The 24,739-nt window shown below is 45.5% G+C and overlaps 1 protein-coding gene across 1 annotated transcript in view; it reads right to left on the bottom strand.

The window, feature by feature from the left end:
• Positions 1–24,739, bottom strand: part of WDR12 (WD repeat domain 12) — a 76,435-nt gene that overhangs the window by 11,945 nt on the left and 39,751 nt on the right. Inside the window, exons 8-11 of the mRNA XM_030210700.1 lie at positions 18,100–18,185; positions 13,671–13,811; positions 2,770–2,875; positions 1,889–2,021 (exon numbers count right to left, since the gene is read on the bottom strand). Coding sequence (XP_030066560.1) covers positions 1,889–2,021; positions 2,770–2,875; positions 13,671–13,811; positions 18,100–18,185 — 466 coding nt within the window. The remainder of the gene's footprint in view (positions 1–1,888; positions 2,022–2,769; positions 2,876–13,670; positions 13,812–18,099; positions 18,186–24,739) is intronic.

Below are 24,739 nucleotides of genomic sequence, written 5' to 3'. Positions count from 1 at the left end.
TGTGATGTCAGGGGGAGTGGAGAGGCGCGCACGCACACTGAGTAGGTACAACAGACCGCGTGAAAAATAGGTGCCGGCACCGTCCGAAGTCTGCATGTGGGAGCGGTCGCTCCCCTCGCGCCTCACCTAGCTAAGCCTCTGACTTTTACTATTAGGTGCTTATAAATTATACATTTAGGTGTTTATTTTCCAGCTGAGTGTTGGTTGGGAACTTTTTCCAGTGGAATCAAATACATACATTTTGTGCAGATGAGGAGTTTCTCCATGCTACTGAGTGGAGAATCAAGGTAGGCAAGGGGAGGGGTGAGAGAGTATTAGGGGAAGTAATATTTATTCAATAAACACCTATTTTACCCTTTTTTAAATTTTAAAACCAGGGGTATTTTATTTGTTAAAACCTAAAATCAGAAGCCCAACCTTGCTTAGATTTTGGCATTGGATACATCTGTTACTTTTGTACACTATGGATAAAAATTCTATATATAGTGCCTAAAACAAAACAAAAAGCTCAGTGTAATTCTATAAGCTGTGCTTAAAGTTAGGTGTGGTTTATAGAATAGCGCTTATGCCTGGGAACCAGGACATTTAGGTGTGGCCATTTACAGCAATGGAAACACAGTGCAAATAGTCACGCCTAAATTAGACACGGATCCCACCTTATTCTATAATTACACATGTAAAGGAATGGAATGCCCCTGATTCGCCTGTTTCCGTGCCCCCCTTTTTTGACTCGTGCCTAAATTTATGCGTGTACATTTTAATTCTAATTAGTGCCAATAATTGCTTGTTAAAGAATTATTGGTGCTAATTAGCTCATTCAATTAAATTGGGCATGCAGTTTTTAGTGCCTTTTATAGAATTTGTGGGTATGTACACTGCCTCCTTGTTTGCATGAACTTTTAAAAAGTAAAACTGAAACCTCATATTCAGCTAACTGGGCAACTGCCTATATAAATTTAGGACAGCACAAAGGCTGTCCTAACTTTACAAAATGAACAAGCATATCTGGGTACCTGTGGTACACAGACCAGTACCTAGATATGTAGCTTGATAAAATATAAACTGAGAAGATGTCACAAGCATTTTGAGTAAAAAAACATCAAAAATTCAGTGACTTATGAAACATATGTGTGACTATCTCTGGGAAAAGATGACTATCCAAAGTGCTGAGAATGGCTGATTTTTTATGACACGGGTCCATAAGCAGTTTGAAAAAGTTAAATGTCTGAACTTTTATAACTTTATTTTTTCACATAAAAAGATGGTTTGGGCTGTTGCATTACAAACTGCTCGAACGGACTTCATTAAAACCTTTTTTTTTTTTTTGCTGGCAACTTTAGTCATCTTTTCTCAGAGATGGTCACTTATAATAAACCATGATAAGGAAACTGGAAACCAGAACAATAAAGAAAAATTTACATTTGCTACACTGCTCCATCCAAAAGCAGTATGGCAATGCTGTTAATAAACAAATCTGGGTGCCTGCGATATTCAGTAGTGGCAGCCAAGTTACACATGGCTATTCAGTGCTGCCCAATATCTGGAAACTTAATGGTTTCCCTTTTACTCTCTTTTTATTCAATGCAAGGTATACCAATTCTGCACTGAAAGTGTGAGAAAGTTAGTGCCTGTGTGGCTGGCTTTAGCGTTCTACCACGAGTCATCACTTAAGAGCAATGCAGCCAGTGTTCTTTTTATCAGCGAGTAAAATTATCATCACGTTTTCCTTGGTTATGGAAACTCACACTCGGCCCTAAATGTTAAGTCCCCACAAAGCAGTATTTGGGGGGTGGGTGGGGGGGCTTTGAACTAGAAAAAGCCCTTAATTAATCTGAATGCCAGTGCACTGCTGTGTTGTGGCTATGCTCTCCTGCTGTGAAAGACTTACCTCCTGATATCCCAGAGTTTCACAAGATTATCTAGAGAACCAGAGATGAGCTGCTGTTCCTGCATGGGAGACCATTTGACAGATGTAACCCAGCCTGTGTGAGAGGTCAGAGAAAGAAGCACCAAGGAGCCATCTGTGTGGGACATAAGGAAAATCACAAAAGAACCCACAAGTGTTATACAGGAGCATTTCCCATTGTACTGGAAGCCACAAACTTGGTTATTTCCATGCACCCTTTACTAGGGTGCTTATACATAATACATCTTATGTATGCCAGAAGCAAGCTCTCTAGCATGGCACAAGTAGTATGGGGAGCAATAGCAGTAAATTTAAGACAGAGATCTTACTCCACACATCCTGGCTAAGAAATCATTACTATCATGGTATGCACAAACTAACATATTTGGCAATATTGCTCCAGAAATAATCACTATATACATATTTCCACACAGCCTGTGCTTATGATCTTGCTGCTGAAATCTCATTAAACAGGCAAAGGAGGACTGAGTCTATTTTTGTGGTAACTTTTAAAATGTCTATTCAAAATGGATTGAGTAGAAAGATATTGGTATTTTTAGGCCTTAAAAAGAGGCAAGAGGTATAAAATGCTTTTATTCTGTATGTGGACTACCGAGAAAGGAATCCTACACTCTTGCCCGCTGCCTATGGGAACTGAGCACCAGCAAACAACTAACACTGTGGAAATGCCTTTGGTTTTATGGCCTGCAGAACATTCCATACCCTTCGCATCAGAGACTTTCTGGTTCAATAATGTCCTGCTGTTGACATGGGCCTTTCACTCATCCCATCAGGCCATTATCATTAGTGCTTAACTTTCACAAACACAAGCATGTGTTATGTTCTGATTTTGCCTTGTTCACCTTTGGTACGGGGATCCCAGATTCTGATGTGTCTGTCAGTGCTTCCTGATGCAAGACGTCTACACAATGGGGAGTAGGAAATGCAGTTAAATACTTTGTTTCCCATCTGAGGATATAAAAGGAGAGGGGGAAAAACATGAGCGAGAATTCCATATTCTAGAACTTAAATGTATCTCTTTTTCATAGTAACATGGTAAATGATGGAAAGACCTGAATGGTCTATCCAGCCTGCCCATCTCTAGATCATCCTATATAATAAAACTCACCCTCAACGTTCTGAGGAACCTGACGTCACTGTCAGGTCCTCCGGGCACTTCCTTCCAGTTCGAAGCCTTCGTGGTGGTGAAGCCACCGAAAACACTGTGTTGGGGCCCCGCCCTCGCATCAAACGTGATGACGTCGAGGGCGGAGCAATGGTGTAGCGAATGCTACATACCTGTAGAAGGTATTCTCCGAGGACAGCAGGCTGATTGTTCTCACTGATGGGTGACGTCCACGGCAGCCCCTCCAATCGGAAACTTCACTAGCAAAGGTCTTTGCTAGTCCTCGCGCGCTCATGCGCGGCCGTCTTCCCGCCCGAACCGGCTCGTGTTCGTCAGTCCCATATGTAGCAAAACAAAGCAAGGGAAGACACAACTCCAAAGGGGAGGTGGGCGGGTTTGTGAGAACAATCAGCCTGCTGTCCTCGGAGAATACCTTCTACAGGTATGTAGCATTCGCTTTCTCCGAGGACAAGCAGGCTGCTTGTTCTCACTGATGGGGTATCCCTAGCCCCCAGGCTCACTCAAAACAACAACCATGGTCAATTGGGCCTCGCAACGGTGAGGACATAACTGAGATTGACCTAAAAAATTTACCAACTAACTGAGAGTGCAGCCTGGAACAGAACAAACAGGGCCCTCGGGGGGTGGAGTTGGATCCTAAAGCCCAAACAGGTTCTGAAGAACTGACTGCCCGAACCGACTGTCGCGTCGGGTATCCTGCTGCAGGCAGTAATGAGATGTGAATGTGTGGACAGATGACCACGTCGCAGCTTTGCAAATTTCTTCAATAGTGGCTGACTTCAAGTGGGCTACCGACGCAGCCATGGCTCTAACATTATGAGCCGTGACATGACCCTCAAGAGCCAGCCCCGCCTGGGCGTAAGTGAAGGAAATGCAATCTGCTAGCCAATTGGATATGGTGCGTTTCCCCACAGCCACTCCCCTCCTATTGGGATCAAAAGAAACAAACAATTGGGTGGACTGTCTGTTGGGCTGTGTCCGCTCCAGATAGAAGGCCAATGCTCTCTTGCAGTCCAATGTGTGCAGCTGACGTTCAGCAGGGCAGGAATGAGGACGGGGAAAGAATGTTGGCAAGACAATTGACTGGTTCAGATGGAACTCCGACACGACCTTTGGCAAGAACTTAGGGTGAGTGCGGAGGACTACTCTGTTATGATGAAATTTGGTGTAAGGGGCCTGGGCTACCAGGGCCTGAAGCTCACTGACTCTACGAGCTGAAGTAACTGCCACCAAGAAAATGACCTTCCAGGTCAAGTACTTCAGATGGCAGGAATTCAGTGGCTCAAAAGGAGGTTTCATCAGCTGGGTGAGAACGACATTGAGATCCCATGACACTGTAGGAGGCTTGACAGGGGGCTTTGACAACAGCAAACCTCTCATGAAGCGAACAACTAAAGGCTGTCCTGAGATCGGCTTACCTTCCACACGGTAATGGTATGCACTGATTGCACTAAGGTGAACCCTTACAGAGTTGAGACCAGACTCAGACAAGTGCAGAAGGTATTCAAGCAGGGTCTGTGTAGGACAAGAGCGAGGATCTAGGGCCTTGCTGTCACATCAGACGGCAAACCTACTCCATAGAAAGAAGTAACTCCTCCTAGTGGAATCTTTCCTGGAAGCAAGCAAGATGCGGGAGACACCCTCTGACAGACCCAAAGAGGCAAAGTCTACGCTCTCAACATCCAGGCCGTGAGAGCCAGGGACCGGAGGTTGGGATGCAGAAGCGCCCCTTTGTCCTGTGTGATGAGGGTCGGAAAACACTCCAATCTCCACGGTTCTTCGGAGGACAACTCCAGAAGAAGAGGGAACCAGATCTGACGCGGCCAAAAAGGAGCAATCAGAATCATGGTGCCTCGATCTTGCTTGAGTTTCAACAAAGTCTTCCCCACCAGAGGTATGGGAGGATAAGCATACAGCAGACCCTCCCCCCAGTCCAGGAGGAAGGCATCCGATGCCAATCTGCCGTGGGCCTGAAGCCTGGAACAGAACTGAGGGACTTTGTGGTTGGCTCGAGATGCGAAGAGGTCTACCAAGGGGGTGCCCCACACCTGGAAGATCTGTCGCACTACACGGGAATTGAGCGACCACTCGTGAGGTTGCATAATCCTGCTCAACCTGTCAGCCAGACTGTTGTTTACGCCTGCCAGATATGTGGCTTGGAGCACCATGCCGTGACGGCGAGCCCAGAGCCACATGCTGACGGCTTCCTGACACAGGGGGCGAGATCCGGTGCCCCCCTGCTTGTTGACGTAGTACATGGCAACCTGGTTGTCTGTCTGAATTTGGATAATTTGGTGGGACAGCCGATCTCTGAAAGCCTTCAGAGCGTTCCAGATCGCTCGCAACTCCAGAAGATTGATCTGCAGATCGCGTTCCTGGAGGGACCAGCTTCCTTGGGTGTGAAGCCCATCGACATGAGTTCCCCAGCCCAGGAGAGATGCATCCGTGGTCAGCACTTTTTGTGGCTGAGGAATTTGGAAAGGACGTCCCAGAGTCAGATTGGACCAAATCGTCCACCAATACAGGGATTCGAGAAAACTCGTGGACAGGTGGATCACGTCTTCTAGATCCCCAGCAGCCTGGAACCACTGGGAAGCTAGGGTCCATTGAGCAGATCTCATGTGAAGGCGGGCCATGGGAGTCACATGGACTGTGGAGGCCATGTGGCCTAGCAATCTCAACATCTGCCGAGCTGTGATCTGCTGGGACGCTCGCACCCGGGAGACTAGGGACAACAAGTTGTTGGCTCTCATCTCTGGGAGATAGGCGCGAGCCGTCCGAGAATCCAGCAGAGCTCCTATGAATTCGAGTCTCTGCACTGGGAGAAGATGGGACTTTGGATAATTTATCACAAACCCCAGTAGCTCCAGGAGGCGAATAGTCATCTGCATGGACTGCAGGGCTCCTGCCTCGGATGTGTTCTTCACCAGCCAATCGTCGAGATATGGGAACACGTGCACCCCCAGCCTGCGAAGTGCCGCTGCTACTACAGCCAAGCACTTTGTGAACACCCTGGGCGCAGAGGCGAGCCCTAAGGGTAGCACACAGTACTGGAAGTGACGTGTGCCCAGCTGAAATCGCAGATACTGTCTGTGAGCTGGCAGTATCGGGATGTGTGTGTAGGCATCCTTCAAGTCCAGAGAGCATAGCCAATCGTTTTCCTGAATCATGGGAAGGAGGGTGCCCAGGGAAAGCATCCTGAACTTTTCTTTGATCAGATATTTGTTCAGGGCCCTTAGGTCTAGGATGGGACGCATCCCCCCTGTTTTCTTTTCCACAAGGAAGTACCTGGAATAGAATCCCAGCCCTTCTTGCCCGGATGGCACGGGCTCGACCGCATTGGCGCTGAGAAGGGCGGAGAGTTCCTCTGCAAGTACCTGCTTGTGCTGGAAGCTGTAAGACTGAGCTCCCGGTGGACAATTTGGAGGTTTTGAGGCCAAATTGAGGGTGTATCCTTGCCGGACTATTTGGAGAACCCACTGATCGGAGGTTATGAGAGGCCACCTTTGGTGAAAAGCTTTCAACCTCCCTCCGACTGGCAGGTCGCCCGGCACTGACACTTGGATGTCGGCTATGCTCTGCTGGAGCCAGTCAAAAGCTCGTCCCTTGCTTTTGCTGGGGAGCCGAGGGGCCTTGCTGAGGCGCACGCTGCTGACGAGAGCGAGCGCACTGGGGCTTAGCCTGGGCCGCAGGCTGTCGAGAAGGAGGATTGTACCTACGCTTGCCAGAAGAGTAGGGAACAGTCTTCCTTCCCCCAAAAAATCTTCTACCTGTAGAGGTAGAGGCTGAAGGCTGCCGGCGGGAGAACTTGTCGAATGCGGTGTCCCGCTGGTGGAGCTGCTCTACCACCTGTTCGACTTTCTCTCCAAAAATGTTATCCGCACGGCAAGGCGAGTCCGCAATCCGCTGCTGGATTCTATTCTCCAGGTCGGAGGCACGCAGCCATGAGAGCCTGCGCATCACCACACCTTGAGCAGCGGCCCTGGACGCAACATCAAAGGTGTCATACACCCCTCTGGCCAGGAATTTTCTGCACGCCTTCAGCTGCCTGACCACCTCCTGAAAAGGCTTGGCTTGCTCAGGGGGGAGCGCATCAACCAAGCCCGCCAACTGCCGCACATTGTTCCGCATGTGTATGCTCGTGTAGAGCTGGTAGGACTGAATTTTGGCCACGAGCATAGAGGAATGGTAGGCCTTCCTCCCAAAGGAGTCTAAGGTTCTAGAGTCCTTGCCCGGGGGCGCCGAAGCATGCTCCCTAGAACTGTTAGCCTTCTTTAGGGCCAGATCCACAACTCCAGAATCATGAGGCAACTGAGTGCGCATCAGATCTGGGTCCCCATGGATCCGGTACTTGGACTCGATCTTCTTGGGGATGTGGGGATTAGTTAAAGGCTTGGTCCAGTTCGCCAGCAATGTCTTTTTTAGGACATGGTGCAAGGGAACAGTGGACGCTTCCTTAGGTGGAGAAGGATAGTCCAGGAGCTCAAACATTTCAGCCCTGGGCTCGTCCTCCACAACCACCGGGAAGGGGATGGCCGTAGACATCTCCCGAACAAAGGAAGCAAAAGACAGACTCTCAGGAGGAGAAAGCTGTCTCTCAAGAGAGGGAGTGGGATCGGAAGGAAGACCCTCAGACTCCTCGTCAGAGAAATATCTGGGGTCTTCTTCCTCTTCCCACGAGGCCTCACCCTCGGTGTCAGACACAAGTTCACGGACCTGTGTCTGCAACCGTGCCCGACTCGACTCTGTGGAGCCACGTCCACGATGGGGGCGTCGAGAGGTAGACTCCCTCGCCCGCATCGGCGAAACTCCCTCCGCCGACGTAGTCGGGGAGCCTTCCTGGGAGGCGACGGCAGCCGGTACCGCACGCAGCACCGACGCCGGAGACCTCACCTCGGGCAATGGGCCAGCCGGCGCCACGCTCGACGGTACCGGTGGCGCAAGCACTGCCGGTACCGGAGGGGTAGGGCGCAACAGCTCTCCCAGAATCTCTGGGAGAACGGCCCGGAGGCTCTCGTTCAGAGCGGCTGCAGAGAAAGGCATGGAGGTCGATGCAGGCTTCGACGTCAGAACCTGTTCCGGGCGTGGAGGCTATTCCAGGCTGTCCAGAGTGGAGCGCATCGACACCTCCTGAACAGAGGGTGAGCGGTCCTCTCGGTGCCGATGCCTGGTGGGTGCCGACTCCCTCGGCGACCCAGAGCTCTCGGTGCCAACCCGGGAAGGAGACCGATGACGATGCTTCTTCGATTTCTTGGAACGAAGCATGTCACCGGAGCTTCCCGGCACCGACGAGGAGGACGTAGAATCCAGTCGTCGCTTCCTCGGGGCCGAGGCTAAAGGAGGCCGGTCTCGGGGGGGCTGTACCGCAGGAGCCCTCAGGGTAGGGGGAGACCCACCCGAAGGCTCACCGCCACCAGCAGGGGAATGGACAGCCCTCACCTGCACTCCAGACGAAGCACCACCGTCCGACGACATCAGCAGACGAGGTCCCGGTACCACCGACGTCGATGCAGCTATCCGATGTCTCGGCGCCGATGCAGAGGTCCGATGCCTCGATGCACTCGATGTACTGGCGGCTGAGGATGAAGCTGTGGACGCTGAAGACGTCGATGCACTCGATACCCCCGGTGCCGATGCCGACGAAGAGCCCGAGAACAAAACGTTCCACTGGGCCAATCTCGCTACCTGAGTCCGCTTTTGCAAAAGGGAACACAGACTACAGGCCTGCGGGCGGTGCCCAGCCCCCAAGCACTGAAGACACGACGCGTGCCTGTCAGTGAGCGAGATGACCCGGGCGCACTGGGTGCACTTCTTGAAGCCGCTGGTAGACTTCGATGTCATGGGCGGAAAAATCACGCCGGCGAGATCAAAAGTCGAAATGGCGGAAAAGGCACCGAAAAAACAAGGGGAAGAAAACTTCGACCCGAGGCCTAAAAGCGGCCTACCCCGACGACGAAAGAAAACTTACCGGGGCGAAAGCTGAAAATAGCGGGGGAAGAAAAGACCAAGAGTCTTTTCCCACACAGAAAGGATTATAATTTTTTTCTCTTTGAAAACACACGACGAACGCGCGAGGTCGACTTTGCGGGGCCCGACACGGCGAAAACACGACCGTACCGAGCGCGGACAAAAGAAGACTGACGAACACGAGCCGGTTCGGGCGGGAAGACGGCCGCGCATGCGCGGTGCGCATGAGCGCGCAAGGACTAGCAAAGACCTTTGCTAGTGAAGTTTCCGATTGGAGGGGCTGCCGTGGACGTCACCCATCAGTGAGAACAAGCAGCCTGCTTGTCCTCGGAGAACAGTAGCTTCACAACCAACGACAAAGCAGATTGAAGGTGGCGTGCTGAGGACCGCAACAATGCCGGTCAGTGCCTTCAGAACGCCGAAGGGGTGAGTACGGAGGGGGGTAGGTTCGGAAGGAAACCGTGCTAGTGCCCGTTTCATTTGCGCAAGAAATGGGCATGTTTTACTAGTTTATAAATATACTAGTAAAAAAAAACCCGTTTCTGATGCAAATGAAACGGGGGCTAACAAGGTTTTCTTCAGAGTGTGCATGTGGGAGTGTGTGTGTCCCTGCCCTCTGCCCTCTCTCCCTCCCCCTTCCCCCTCTGAGTCCAGTCCTTAAGAGTTGTTTCCTGCTGTTCTGTGTTTTTGTTACAGAGAGAGTGAGGGCATCTCTCTCCCCTCCCCCCTCTGAGTCCTTCACTGTTTCCTGGGATTTTGTGCTGTGCTGTTTTTCTTCACTCATGGGGAAACCGGATATCTCTGGCGCTTCACACTTCCGGCTGGAGGCTTCAGTGGTGCCTTTTATATATATAGATTAAAAAGCAGCAGTCCCAGCATAGACCCCTGGGGAATCACTATCTACCCTTCTCCGTTGAGAATACTGACCATTTAACCCTACTCTCTGTTTTCTCTCTTTTTAACCAGTTTTTAATCCACAATAGAACACTACCTCCTATCCCATGACTCTCCAGTTTCCTCTGAAGTCTTTCATGAGGTACTTTGTCAAATGCCCTTGGAAAATCCAGCTCACCTTTATCCATGTTTGTTCACCCTTCAAAGAAATGTAATAGATTGGCGAGGCAAGATTTCTCTTCATTAAGTCCATGTTGGCTTTGTCTTACTAATCCAAGCTTTTGAATATACTCTAATTTTGTTCTTTATAATAGTCTCTACCATTTTGACCGGCACTAACATCAGGCTCACCGGTCTGTAATTTCCTGGATCACCTCTGAAACTTTTTTTTTTAAATGACGTTACATTGGCCACCCTCCAATCTTCCGGTACCATGCTTGATTTTAAAGATTACATGTTATTAACAATAGTTCTGCAAGTTCATTTTTCAATTCTATCAGTAGATGGCACTGCTGAAGAAAAAGGGTGGTGGTAAATGGAATTCATTCCAAGGAAAGAAAGGTGAGCGGTGTGCCTCAGGGATCATCATCAGTCCTGGGACCAAATTTGTTCAATGTCTTTGTGAGCAATATTGCAGAAGGGTTAGAAAGAAATGTTTGCCTTTTTGTGGATGACACAAAAATCTGCAACTGAGTGGACACCGCAGAAGGAGTGGCTAACATGAGAAATGATCTACAAAAATTAGAAGCATGGGCTCATGCTTAGCAGTTAAGCTTTGATATGAAGAAATGTAGTGTGATGCATTTCAGGTGCAGAAATCCAAAGCAAATGTGTATTCAAAAGGAGGGGAGGCTGATGCGCACAGACAAGGAAAGGGACCTTGGGGTGCTAATGAAAAGTGGGGAAACAATGTGACAAGATGGTGACTAGAACCAGAAGAATATTCAGCTGCATAGAAAGGGGTATAAGCTGAAAGGAAGAGGTGATACAGCTCCTATACAAGTGAAGTCTCACCAGTGACGTGTATAGGAGCTGTATCACCTCTTCCTTTCAGCTGATTATACCCCTTTCTATGCAGCTGAATATTCTTCTGGTTCTAGTCACCATCTTGTCACATTGTTTCCCCACTTTTGGATCCTTAGTCATTATCACCCCAAGGTCCCTTTCCTTGTATGTGCACATCAGCCTCCCCTCCTATACAGCTGCTTTGGATTTCTACACCTGAAATGCATCACACTACATTTCTTTATATATATATATATATATTAAAGACCTGAATGTGTATACCCTAGAGGAAGGGAGGGGCAAAGAAATATGATGAGACATTTAAATACATGGATGGTATTAATGAACAAATATATTTTTTTTCACAGACTGGGAAGCTGTACAACTAGGAGAACATGAAACAAAGAACAGCAGCAGGAACTACTTTTTCCATGGAAAACGTGGATGCCTGGAATGACCTCCCGGTGGAGGTCTTGCCCCATCCTTGGCCACCTTTAAATCTAGACTGAAAGCCCACCTCTTTAACATTGCTTTTGACTCGTAACCACTTGTAACCACTCGCCTCCACCTACCCTCCTCTCTTCCTTCCCGTTCACATTAATTGATTTGATTTGCTTACTTTATTTATTTATTTATTTTTTGTCTATTAGATTGTAAGCTCTTTGAGCAGGGACTGTCTTTCTTCTATGTTTGTGCAGCGCTGCGTATGCCTTGTAGCACTATAGAAATGCTAAATAGTAGTAGTAGTAGGTGATGGGGATATAAACAGTGATGCAATTAAAAAAAAGGATTAACCCAGAGGATTCTTATATGGAAGGAGAATAGAATTAAAACATAACTTAAATGACTTTCACACTTCAAAAAAGGCATAGAGGGGTGTAACCTTCATGGAGTGGCAGGTACACATCTAACAAAAGGCATGGAGCACCAAATACAACTCTAACCACCTTGCTGGGCAAACTAGATGAACCATACTAGTCTTTTATCAATCATCATTTACTATATGTGAGGCCCAAATACTAATATACATTGCAATTTCATAAACAGGTCTTTTGCTTTTTTAAACTGATCAAAACCATGTATATAGGTAACTAGTGATTTACTTGGCTGAAAATTAGCCTGCTCACTGCAGTTAAGATACACATGGGCTTCTATGGAGGAGGAGATGCTCCTGCAGGCGTGTTTAGGTTGGAGGAGGAAACAGCGCAAATACATTTGCTTTGCAAAACTAGATCTACCATTTTGCCCTACCTCTACCACCTCCACTAAACAGCAGATACAGTGACCAACAAGGAATGTTGAGTGTACTTAACAAGGATTGGATCTACTCTTTGGGATTCTGCCAGGTACATGTGATTTGGGTTGGCTGCTGTTGGAAACAGCATCCAGGGCTTGATGGATCTTTAGTTCAACTCAGATGGAATTTTGTAATGTTCTTATTAAAGTATGCAAATTCTTTTAAACCAGTAATTAGCACTTCTTAATTTTAAAAGTTAAGCAGGTAGATTCTCTGAAAATGGTGTTTTAAAAGTACTTATGCAGTTACTGATTAAAAACTGCAACTATATCAAGTTTATTAGTATTTCCTACCCCACCTTAAAGGCATACCATCTAGGCGGCTTACTATATAGTAAAAGACCAGAAATGGTGAACCGCATAAGACAGACAGTGTTGGAAAGGGGTGGGGGGGGGGGGGGGGGGTACACACAAAAGGTAAGCACTGGTGTCTTTCATGGATTCCTCAATAGAACCTATAAAATATATCAGGAGGTTAGCAGAAGGCGTCATTAAAAAGGAATGTTTTTAAGTCCACTTTGACCTGGGTAAGGAATGTCTGCATCAACTCAGTAGATGTCTACAAAGAAGGACCATATGGCTCAATCAGTCTGCCTGCTTGTTCCCCCCCCCCCCCCCCCCCCAAACTGTACTAGTGAAGGATATTTCCCAGGTGTCAGTCATAGCAGCCTAACCACCTACACTTCTCTAGTTCTGATCATCAAACCTCCTTGTCCTCATCACCACCCACTATCCTAAGTATATCTCCCAGCTGTCAGCTGTATACGTTTGAGCATCTGCACAAGATCGCTCCTTATCCAAGTCAGCCTGCAACCCCATTGCTAGTGATCTGCCACCTCACTTCCATTATATCCGAAATGTGCCAAAACTCAAGCCACCTCTGCATGCTAGCCCACTTTGCTTATTCTCTTTGGGATTTTGTCACAGTGTAAGTTGGCTTTGTCATCTCCCCATTTTGACCCTCTACTCTTACAGGTCCATGAGACTATAGAGGTTTCCATACCTAAACCAATGCTTGAGCCTATCTCTCCTTCTACCACTGAACTCTCTAGTTGTCCCAGTCATGCTTAAATTCTGTCCACTTAGGAAAAGAAGGAAGCAATATGGATCAACTTGAAGATACCTTTCCTCTCCTTTGTCTTTTCTCTGCCTATTTTCCATCCATTCTGTCTTTTCTCTGCCTGTTTTCCCTCTTAATTACCTGCTCATTTTTCCTTTCCTTTTCATCTCATACAAGTGTCTGACCTCAGATGCTTCAATAATTTAATATTCAAGCTCATATTTCGCTATTTTCAATTATTACTCTTTACAGCAAGGACTACAACAGGTTAGAACAACAGTAATACCTCTTTATTACATAGCAGTAATACCATCTAAAAATCCAGACGTTCTCATATCTTTCGCTCTGAATAATTTCACATGTAAATCTATAACAAGAAAAAGCAAACATCTTACCAAAGTTGACTTGAGGGCTCCAGTCTCAACATCCCATACTCGAATAGTATGATCCCACGATGCACTGCAGATTTCCTCCGCATCTGACCACAGCACAGAGGAAATGGCCTCATTATGGCCAGACAGTGTAACAGTGGGAGTCTAAATATAAAATGAGGGCAATCTGGTAAGCATGTATTTATTTTTGACTCAAATGTTACTATCATAGGTAAGAAGGTGTAATCCAGTAGTGGTTCCCAAATGTATTCCATGAGACCCTCTCAAATGGGCATGGAGGTATGAAAAGGACCAAAGCTAGTGACTGATGCTGTCTGTGGCCCTCATCTCAAAGCATGCAGCACTACACCGAGGGCTGTGAAAGTGGTGCAGCCGCACAGAATGGGAATATGGAGGGTTGCTCCTAGCCCATCCTCTCCTCTCACTGATGGTGGCACAGTGGGCGAGATACCAGCAGGCAAGTTACACCGGGTGCAACTAAAGCTCGGTATGGTCCTGAAAGCATGTACTCTCTCTCTCTGGCTGAAGAATTTGGAGCCTAAGGAAGCCAGTAGCACAGGCACAAATCGGAGTATATGAACTCAGTTTCCATGACTGATTCTCCAGGACCTTAGGCACAGTACAGTCTTGATTATGTGATGTAAATGGGACCGAGCCGTTGTTGGATAAGTGAAAAATTGGATAATATGGAAAACAATGGTAACCCCCTTAAAAATGCATGGAAACCACACTTTATGCATAGTGTCATTACCCTGTTCCCGAGGATGCTCAGCCTTACTGTACCTGATGTTAGTAATCGTGGCTGATACCTTGTGCCGAGTCTCAGGAAAGGAGTAAGCAATATAAACTAACCTTGTCCTTTCATCTCAAAGTTGTAAGGAGGAAAAGCTAAAATTTAAGATTTTCCTATTTGTTTGAAAAGCTAGCCACCAAAAAGGTAAGTTGACAACAATTGTTTTTATTTGTAGCTGTAATTTGTTATGTAACATTTTCTTTAGAAATGAGACAATGAGGCTCATTTTCAAAGCACTTAGACTTACAAAGTTCCATAGGATGCTATGTAACTAAGTCTAAGTGCTTTGAAAATACGCCTCAATATTTCCCAAAGTTCAAACACCAATAGCATTTACAACAGTAAAAATTAAATATTAGTTCAGCTGAACTTTATAATTTTTTTCCCTTTTTCTCATTCACAAGAACTTATGAACTTGTTTTCCACCCACTGAACACTCGGACTCAGACTACCAGATAAGAATTGGCTTTGTTTGTTCCCCCCCACCCCCTATAACTTTTAATTTTAACCAAACCTTTCCTTTTATTCTGGTCATAAGAACTGATTCTTTGTGCCTAATTTTGATTCTTTTCAGGACCTTGTCACTCCTCCCCTCTGCTGCAGGTAAGTATGTCTCTCTGTATGTTTTTCTTTTATTTAAACCTTGTTAGGTTAGTCCTAGTGCTTGTGTTGGTGCAAGATTCAGTTAGCTGAGGTCTTCCTTGATTCCAGAACTCTTTAGTCTTTCTTGGACATTGGGGTCTGGAAACTACAGTGATGTTCTTCACACCGCAGCAAAGACAACCAATGCAGACCTCACCTAACTTTAGCAACTCAAAAGGAGTAAAACCCTATCTTCCCTATGTGCCGGTTACCAAATAGGGACTTATGATTAACTGTGGCCCTTCTAGCTAAAGGCAAACAAAATGATAATTTTCATTGCCCTAATCTTCCAGGACCTATTCTGTTTTCATTACTACTAAAGAGCCACTTTTTCTGAAATCCTTCTTCTGAAACCCACACAATCAAAAACTCAACTTACTTTTACAAAATCTACACTAGTGGCTTACACACGCCCACACTCTAAACACTTTGTTAACCATTCCTCTCAGCTGTACAAAAGACATTTGTTCTTGAGTGCTATTTCTATTTTTTTTCACACTGTACTTATACACTAAGGGGGTCTTTTTACTAAGGCACGCTAGCAGTTTTAGCACATGCTAATATTTAGGGTGCACTAAACGTTAGACGTCATGGACGTCTCTAACATTTAGCATGCGGTAAAAACGCTAGCGCACCTTAGTAAAAGAGGCCCTTAGCCTCTCCTGTCAAATGCCATACAAAACTACTTTCCAATCATTATTAGCATGTCACCTCAACCATTAAAAAAAAAAACTTAATTTCTTTTCACACAATCATTGAAGGACCTTTCACACATCAAAGAACCAGACACCATCCAGCACTTCTGCTTCCTTCGGCTTCCAAGGCTACCCTTTACAATTTACATTTTTTTTTCTGTTCTTTATGGAATCTGCTAAAACAGTTCTAATCTCCATTTTGGTTTTGAACTTTCCCATAGGAAATAATGGGGAAATGGCAGCTTTTTAAATTTAACTAGTAAAACAACCCCCAAACACTTTCAAATTTTCCATGCCTCTTTAGCACATTTATATCTACAACCCTATGGCTTTAGTTTTCAAAATCATACAATTATGGAGACATCACACATTTTTCTTAAAAAAAGATGAATTAAAAATAAATTAAAATTACACTTTTTAAAAAATTGCCACCTAAATCAATAAGGGCCCTGTTTACTAAGGTGCACTAGTATTTTTAGCATGAACACTACAGATGCTTATAGGAATATATGGGTGTCTCTAGCGTTAGCGCACGTTTTTAGCATGCGCTAAAAACGCTATCATGCTTATAGCGCGGAATTTTAGCACAGCGTGTCTCAGTAAACAGGTCCTAAGTCCTGAATACTACCTCCATTGAAGATGCCCCCTAGAAATTAATTCCAAGCTTCTCAGATAACACAAACCACTACCCCAGAATTTTGCTCCTTAAATGAATTTTTCTTCCAAATTCACCCCACTAGTACACCTAAAGAGGTTCTCAGAAACCCATAACTACAAACAATTTTTATAAAAAGTTAACCCCTGGAGAGTCAGCTGTAAGGTACCGCTGAGAGACCTGATGCAAGCAGTGAACTGGGCGCCTTGGGCTGCCAGAGTTGCTGGCTTAAGCCCCGATTTTCTATCATAAAAAGGCTGCCCTGCCACAGGATGCAGCTGTGGGTGTTTTAAGGGCAGGTCCCGCCCCTTTGGGGACTGAAGACATTAGTCTTGGAGGCGGTTGTACAGGAACTCATGGATTTTCATCTACAGAAGCCAAAGTTAGTGACGCTACCTCCAGTTGGGGACCTTCTTTTATCTCCTTCTTCTATCTTCTCTTTCATCTGGGAGTCCTAACCCGCCCACACAGCCCGATTTGACAAAGGATTCTGATGGCATTCCATTAGAAGGTGATTTGGCTGCACAGCTGGACCCTACCCCGGGGAATACTTCAGTTCCTAATTCTGACTCTGATTTGCGATCATTATCTGGAGGAGTGGCCTAGTGGTTAGGGTGGTGGACTTTGGTCCTGGGGAACTGAGGAACTGAGTTCAATTCCCGGCACAGGCAGCTCCTTGTGACTCTGGCCAAGTCACTTAACCCTCCATTGCCCACCGCATTGAGCCTGCCATGAGTGGGAAAGCGCGGGGTACAAATGTAACAAAAATAAATAAATAAATATCTGGAAAGGTATTTTCAAGTATTTCTTCTGCATATAATGCTGTTAGCTTGCCAATAAAGACTGGTGATGTTTCCTTGAAAGACGTCTATGAACTTATTGTCAGCATGGACAAATCATTAAAAGATAATTTGTCATTAGTTAGTAAATTCACCATTGATACTGTTGAGAAGATTAATGAGCAGGATCAAGATATTTCTAAAGTGGTTCAAGGTTTGGTGTCAATCTGCAGCAGCCGCTGCTGCTGCTACTAATATTTAATCAGTCATCTTAGACTGGAAGCTAAGGAAAATTGCTTCCAGGGCTTGTAATCTGCATATGCTAAACTTTCCATTTACACATTATCTTTCTTCTATGGAACTCTTTAAAATGTATGTTAATGATGTACTTCAATTATCCTTTGAATCTTTGGAAATTAAATCTTTGTATTACTTGCCTAGGGCTGCTAAACAGATCTCACGGACAGATTTGGAGAAGATTCACAGGAAAGGCTCCTACTAGCTTTAAGCTTTCTCAATAAATTTCATCCAAACCCCTCCAGATGGCGGCTTCAAGGCCTGTGTACGGAGAGACATCAGTGAACTGAGCCTATCAGGAAGCAGCTAAAACAGAGAGTACAGAGTGCTGTAGAAAGGAATTGAAAGGCTCTACCACTAGCCAGAAAAGCATTCCATAAGTGTACCATTTTACAATTCATATTTCAATAATAAATCATAAGTGCTTTCCTATTTCCTTATATACTGTAGGTACAACCTGTGTGGTAGACTTTGAACTGACTAGGTCCCAAAATTTAATAGAGAAAATAAATATGAGCACTACCTAATTGTGTGCCGGGGGGTGAACTACACTTGCTCTGCCCTTACTTACCCTTGTTAGCCCCAGCTGTTCTGTCTTCAGTTTTTTCCTGGGTCGGTCTATGGTTTCTTCAACGTCGTCCTCTTCATCCGTGGGGACTACAATTTAAAAAATCAAGTCAAATCACCTCTCTGGTGACTCAGTGCTTGAAAAGGTGTAATAAGCATAAAAACTATTGTACGAAAATCTCTGTAGAGCTACATGCAAAAAAAACAAAACTTTTATGTCACGTCTTTTGCAGTCAGTATTAAAAGGTCAGTACTGAGGCAATTTCAGCAAGGAAAAGATTGTGTGTACTTTTACCCAGAGAGAGAGAAGGTAAATTTTATACAGTTGATTTAGACATTTACCCATATGAATAGCCTCTGAAAACTGCCCTTCATATTAGGGCTGAACCAAATATATTATTTGTATTTGGCCAAATAGAGATTTAAAGTCGAATACAAATAATCTGGAACTCTATTGTGCTAAATCCTACTACACTTGGTCTCAGATTTCACTTGCTTCTTTCAATTATTTGTTATGTTAAAGCTCAATGCCTATCAAATATATAAATGACAAGTGACTGACTCACCCGCAAATACGCAGTAGAGACTTCCCTCTCTGTCCAGCCCTCGCGTCAAGATGTGATTACGTCAGAGGGCGGAACAGAGAGGGAAACGGACGTTGTCGCTGGAGACGAAGGAACATCGCCGGCACACTAACCTCCACCCCCCCCATCCCCGACGTCGCCGCCACTCCCACCCCCCTCCGTATCAGGCCCCCTGCACTGACATGACAGCGCCTCTCACCTCCATGTGGAAGCGCTGCAGGCAGCAGCAGAACGATCTGCTGCTGCCTGCAGCGCTTTCACATGGAGGTGAGAGGCGCTCTCCTGTCAGTGCAGGGGGCCAGGCACAGAGGGGGGAAGGAGCAGGGTGGGGGTGGGGGGAGGCCAAGGGAAAGAGCAAGGTTGCTGGATATGGGGGGGGGGGGGGGGGGGGGGGAGGGGGAGGGCAGGGGAGAAAGGAGAGTCGGTGGACGGGCTGAGGCCAGGGGAGACAGGAGGGCTGCTGGACATGGATCGATGGAGGGGAGGGCAGGGGAGAGAGGAGGTTTGCTGGACATAGATGGATGGAGGTGAGAATTATTACATTTTGCAAAACACAAATCTCGCCCGTTTTAACGGGCTTAACGGCTAGTTATTTATATTTGGTCAAATAATATTTTTCATTATTCGTATTCAGCTGAATAGTAAAATATGCTATTCGGTACAGCTGTACTTCACATGTATATCTGCTGTTGCAAGCTAAAATGTATGAACACATGCAGAATTATCACTTTGGAATGTGAATTTATGGCTAATGTGGGCCTTCTGTCTGTGATATCACCTCTAAAAGAACTTTACTGAGTTTTCACATTTACAGATAAACATCAATAAAGACAGGCCTGCAGTAAAATGAGAACTAGAAAGGTTATTTCACAAAAGAAAATAAAGGCATCATCTAACGATGCCGGTTCCTGGAAGAAACATCCTGAGACTCACTGTACTGCTATGCAATAGTTGACTTAATTAAGTACACTGAATATATACATTGTATAAGTCACACAGAGGCGTATTTTCAAAGCAGTTAGGCTTACAAAGTTCCATAGAGGCATATTTTCAAAGCACTTTGGGAGGCTAAGTTCCATAGGTTTCTATGGAACTTTGGGAGGCTAAGTGCTTTGAAAATGAGCCCCATAGTAACCTATGGAACTTTGTAAATCTAAGTGTTTTGAAAATGAGCCTCAAAGTGACTTCTGCATAAGTCACAAAGTGACCTTGTATACAAATTTATGGCCTTGGTTAGAACATGGCTTCCCTGGTTCTTGGCCAATTGCTCTAAATCCTGCTTCTGCTCATAACACTCCTCGTGACATTGGCCAAGTAACTTTATATACCATTACCTCAGGTATCCAACTGTAAGCTTTTTGGGGCATGAATATACTATACCTGAATATTTGTCACTGTACAGCATAATATAAACATAAGCATTATTTTTAAACTGGCAGTTTCCTTCTTTTTTTCTTCTAGTCCAATCAGAACCAGGGCTTGGCAAGAACTTTCACTGAAAACTATCTGGGGATGCCTACCCCTATTTTATATCACCCAGCATATCTCGTTATGGTCATTGCAATGAAGATCCCGGTCCGTGCATCACAACACTTTCTAGAACCCTGCAATCATAGGCCTGAATCTGGCCACAAGGTGTCACCCTTGAGCAATGACTATACTTCTGTCCTTCTTCCTCTTCCCCCAGCTTCTAACTGCTATTTCTGGGTAGGGGTTAATTGCTCTCTCACTACAACTTGTTGTGTAGATCCCTCTAGTTAATGTCTACGCTAAGAGGTCAGGGCTCACTATCCTGACACTCTTCTGGTCGGCTACACACAGCTAGCACCATAGCTGTGTGATCTGCATAGGCTTTTAACATATTTACATGAAAGGTATGCTGCTTTATGTCTTGAGAGTCCATAGATATAACAGTTTGTATCATTTAGGTAATTTAAGTGCCATATGACTTTGTAAGGTCCCACCCAGTTAGCTTGGCATTTATTCTGACATACTGGGAGTAAAACAAGTACCTGCTGGCCCTCATGAAACTCTCTATTTCGGGCTTTACAATCATACCACATTGAGCCTGCAAATCGGTGGGAAAATGTGGGATACAAACGCTACAAATAAATAAAATAAATAAATACCAGGTCTTTTGCTTTGTTTTGGGCTGCCTGCAAGTTCTCTCTGACAAAGCCCACATATTGACTACATATTCAATTACAGGGGTGTCAGAGGTGTCAACTTTCCCCTCCCAATGTTCTCTTATTAGGTCAAGGGACCACGTCACCCTCTGGCCATAAAGAAGCTCGAATGGGGAGAACCCAGTAGACTCCTGGGGTACTTCTCTGTATGTAAACAGGAGGTAGGGCAAGCACTTTTCCCCAGTCCCAGTTTCCAGACTCCACAAAAGACTTTAGCATATGCTTTAATGTTCCATTAAATCTCTCCAACAACCCATTAGTTTCAGGGTGATATGGAGTAGTATGGACAGATTTCACTCCACAGTGCCCAAAGATTTTGGATCAGCTCAAACTGTGTCCCTTGGTCAGAGTTTTTCTCGTGGACATCTTACCCGGGAAAATGTTTCTAGCAGGGCAATGGCAATTTTCTCTGTTCTATGGAGGATAAGGTTACCACTTCAGGATATCTTATTTATTTGTTGCATTTGTATCCCACATTTTCCCACCTCTTTGCAGGCTCAATGTGGCTTACAATACATCATGAATAGTGGAAATATATGAGAAAATATACATTTAGTAATAGCAGAAGGATCTTGTAACATGATAATGATAAAGCATGATAGTAGTTTGGCAAGCAAGTATTGTAAAGGCAGTTCTGGATATGTGTACAGGAGTTCATATTTGTTGATCCTTGTTGTATGCCTTGTTAAAGAGATGGGTCTTCAGTAGAATTCGGAAGTTAGCTAGTTCATAAATCTTTTTTAAGTTGAGCGGCAGCGCGTTCCAGAATTGTGTGCTCAGGTAGGTATATCTGGTAGCAAAGTCCACCACTGTCAATATATACCTCTTCCCAGCGAGACTAGGGACAGCTAGTGGCCCCACTATATCCACAGCTAGCCTCTCAAATGGCTCACTAATGGGTAGTTTCAGGGGGGGGGGGGCGATCTTGGGTCTTATCCACTGTTTGGCACGCATCACAGGTTCGACAATACTCAGCTACGGCTCGAGATAACCCCGGCCAATAGAAGTTCTGCTAATGGAATGTCACATGCAGTCTGTAGGAGCTGTTCTCGGTATGCTTTGGGCACTATAAGCTGTTTGCCTGCTGTCCAGGGCCCGTTTGATCCCAGTCTCTCTATAGAGTAAGTCCCCTTTCCATAGGTACAAATCTCATTGGTTGGCTGACCAGCACTCTGCCTCATGGTTTCCAGGTCTGGGTCAGAGTGTTGTGCTTCCTGAAAAGCATGTCTCTGTCCTATATCAGTAACCATATCTGGAACGGTCTCTGCTGGTGACTCTGACAAATTAGGGTCATCAGGCTGATCAACAGCTGTATCAGTTAAGTCAGGCTGTTCCATAATCACGACCCCGGTCACCTCTGGAACTGGAATTCACGCTCTTCACACTGCAGTGAGTCTAACCACATGTAAATCTGCCGGATCTCAGTTAGGGTGGCATTTGGCCCTGCCAACTCATGGGCCTGTGCCCACAACGGGTCTGCTCTCCCCCCAGGAGAACTCTCCGCAGGCAGGTCCTGTAGCTCCTCCTTGCTGAGGTCATACGGTCACTCTTGTGTTAGGACAGACATATCCGGTGTATGACGGCCGCTGTCAGTCGCCATCAACACGCTGCTAATCTCATAATACAAAAAAAAAAAAAAAAAACTGAATGGGGAAGGAACCCTGTTATTGCTGCACTCGTTCACTGTGCTCTGTGTATGGAGGTTACAGATTAAAAAAAACAAAACAAAACTGAACCACTCAGTGGATGGTGACCCTCACACCACACACTGAGACTGACAATCCCATTATGCTGCTACCAAAAATATAAGGCACTAAATGTCACGAAATGCCTAGCATCCGCCTTGGCTTAACCCTGCGGCCACCTGAAGGGTCTGTCCCCAGCACTGCTCAGGTTCACCTGCACCTGCCACTTGTGCTCTATAATAGCACACTCCTCCCCACTGACTGGGTCTCACTTGCCTCTGGGCGAGTCTTCCTTGGCTTAACCCTGCAGCCATCTGGAGGGTCTGTCCCCAGCAGTGCTCAGGTTCATTTGCACCTGCCACTTGTGCTCTATACAAGCACCCTCCCTCCCCCCCCCCCCCCCCCCCCCCCCCCGACTGGGTCTCACTTGCCTCTGGGCAAGTCTCCTACTCTCAAATTATTCCCCGGTGATTTCTAGGTTACTGGGGCCACACTCTCAGGGGTCCCACAGTTCCTAGAAAACACCCACAGACCTAAACCACAAACCACCAGGATTCTTAGTCCTGGACAACAGAGCCAATAAATTAACAAGGTTTACTGTCACAAAATTAGAACAATGAAACATATAAAATAGATGGAAAAGTAACACACAATAACAGGTAACTGAATAAGGATCAATACTAAAACTGTCTAAACACTTTGTCACTACCTGGGTAGCGCCTGGGAAGTTTCAGGATATTTACTGCTCACAAGCCTTGAGCAAGGTCTCAGGACAGAGATGTTTACCTCTGTGCTCCCATACTGAGACTAAAAATTACCTCAGTGCTTAGCTAAGCAGGAAAAAACAATCACTTCTGTAACAGTTTTACAAAAAAAAACAAAAAACAAACAAACAAACAAAAAAAAAGACAGTCACCAGGGATATGCACCAGAGAACAAATGTGTCATACATTCACATAAGAAGTCATAGACAGAAGTCCCCTGTTTTGTCATACTGGGGTTAACAGTAAAATAGCATATTTAACGGTAGCCCACACTGATAACAAAACTACAAGTATAACGTGGAACAAAATATTTTTCTTGGATTAGCTTCCCTATTGACCACTGACAGTTAAATGTCAAGAAAAGGACTGTTGCAAGGCACTGGCCTTCTATTCATATGGAGAGGCATTTTTGGTAAGTCAGACTTTGGATGTTTTGCGCTAAATGTCCCAAATCCGAACAAAAAAACATGACCATTTTTGAAACCACAAAAACATGACCATCTTCGAAACCACAAAACTTTTTTTTTTTTTTTAAATACTGTTTGTAACAAGGTTTTGTGCTCTGTGCATTTTTTTTCAGGCCATTTTTTGAAAAAAACCCAAACCGTACAAATAACATAACATAGTAAATGATGGTAGATGAACAAGTGAAAAACGTAGAAAAGTCAAGCCATTTGAGATGTATGAGGGGCCAGCATTTTTAGCACACTGGTCCCCTAGACATCTCAGGAGAGCAATGGGCACCCTAGGGGGGGCACTGCTGTGGACTTCATATAAATGCTCCCAGGTATACATCTCACTGTTACTCCATTATCTTGTCTGCTGAGCCCTCCAAAACCCACTACCCCCTACTGTACACCACTACAACAGCCCTTATGGGTGAAGGAGGCACCTATATGTGGGTACAGCGGGCTTCTGGTGAGTTTTGGAGGGCTCACAGTTTCTACCACGTGTAATAGGTAGGGAGAGGTATGGGCCTATGTCCACTTGTCTACAGTGCACTGCACCCACTACTAAAAACTCCAAGGACCTGCATGCTGCTCTAATGGACCTGGCTATAACATCGGAGGCTGGTGAGTACTATTATTACTCACATTTTTTGGGGGGTGAGAAGTGGTCATCCCTGAATCCCTCCGGTGGTCACCTGGTAATTTAGGGTAGCATTTGTGTCTTATTCATTAGAAAAGCAGGTCTAGACCAAAACATTGAAGTTTTCACCCAAAACATTTTGGTTTTGCTCCATTATGGTTGTAAAATGTCCAAGAGCAAACCTTCAAAACACTCCCGACATGCCCCTTGTGAGGAAATGCATAGATAGACGTCTGCAAAACAGGTTTCAAAAATAGTGATTTGCACGTTTCTAGACATCAGTCTAAATGGTGCGACACTTTCTGGACGTTTTTCTCTTTGAAAATTAGCTCCTAG

Source organism: Microcaecilia unicolor, chromosome 7, assembly GCF_901765095.1.
Source record: "Microcaecilia unicolor chromosome 7, aMicUni1.1, whole genome shotgun sequence".
NCBI lineage: Eukaryota > Metazoa > Chordata > Amphibia > Gymnophiona > Siphonopidae > Microcaecilia > Microcaecilia unicolor.
This window is presented reverse-complemented; position numbering and strand designations above follow the sequence as displayed.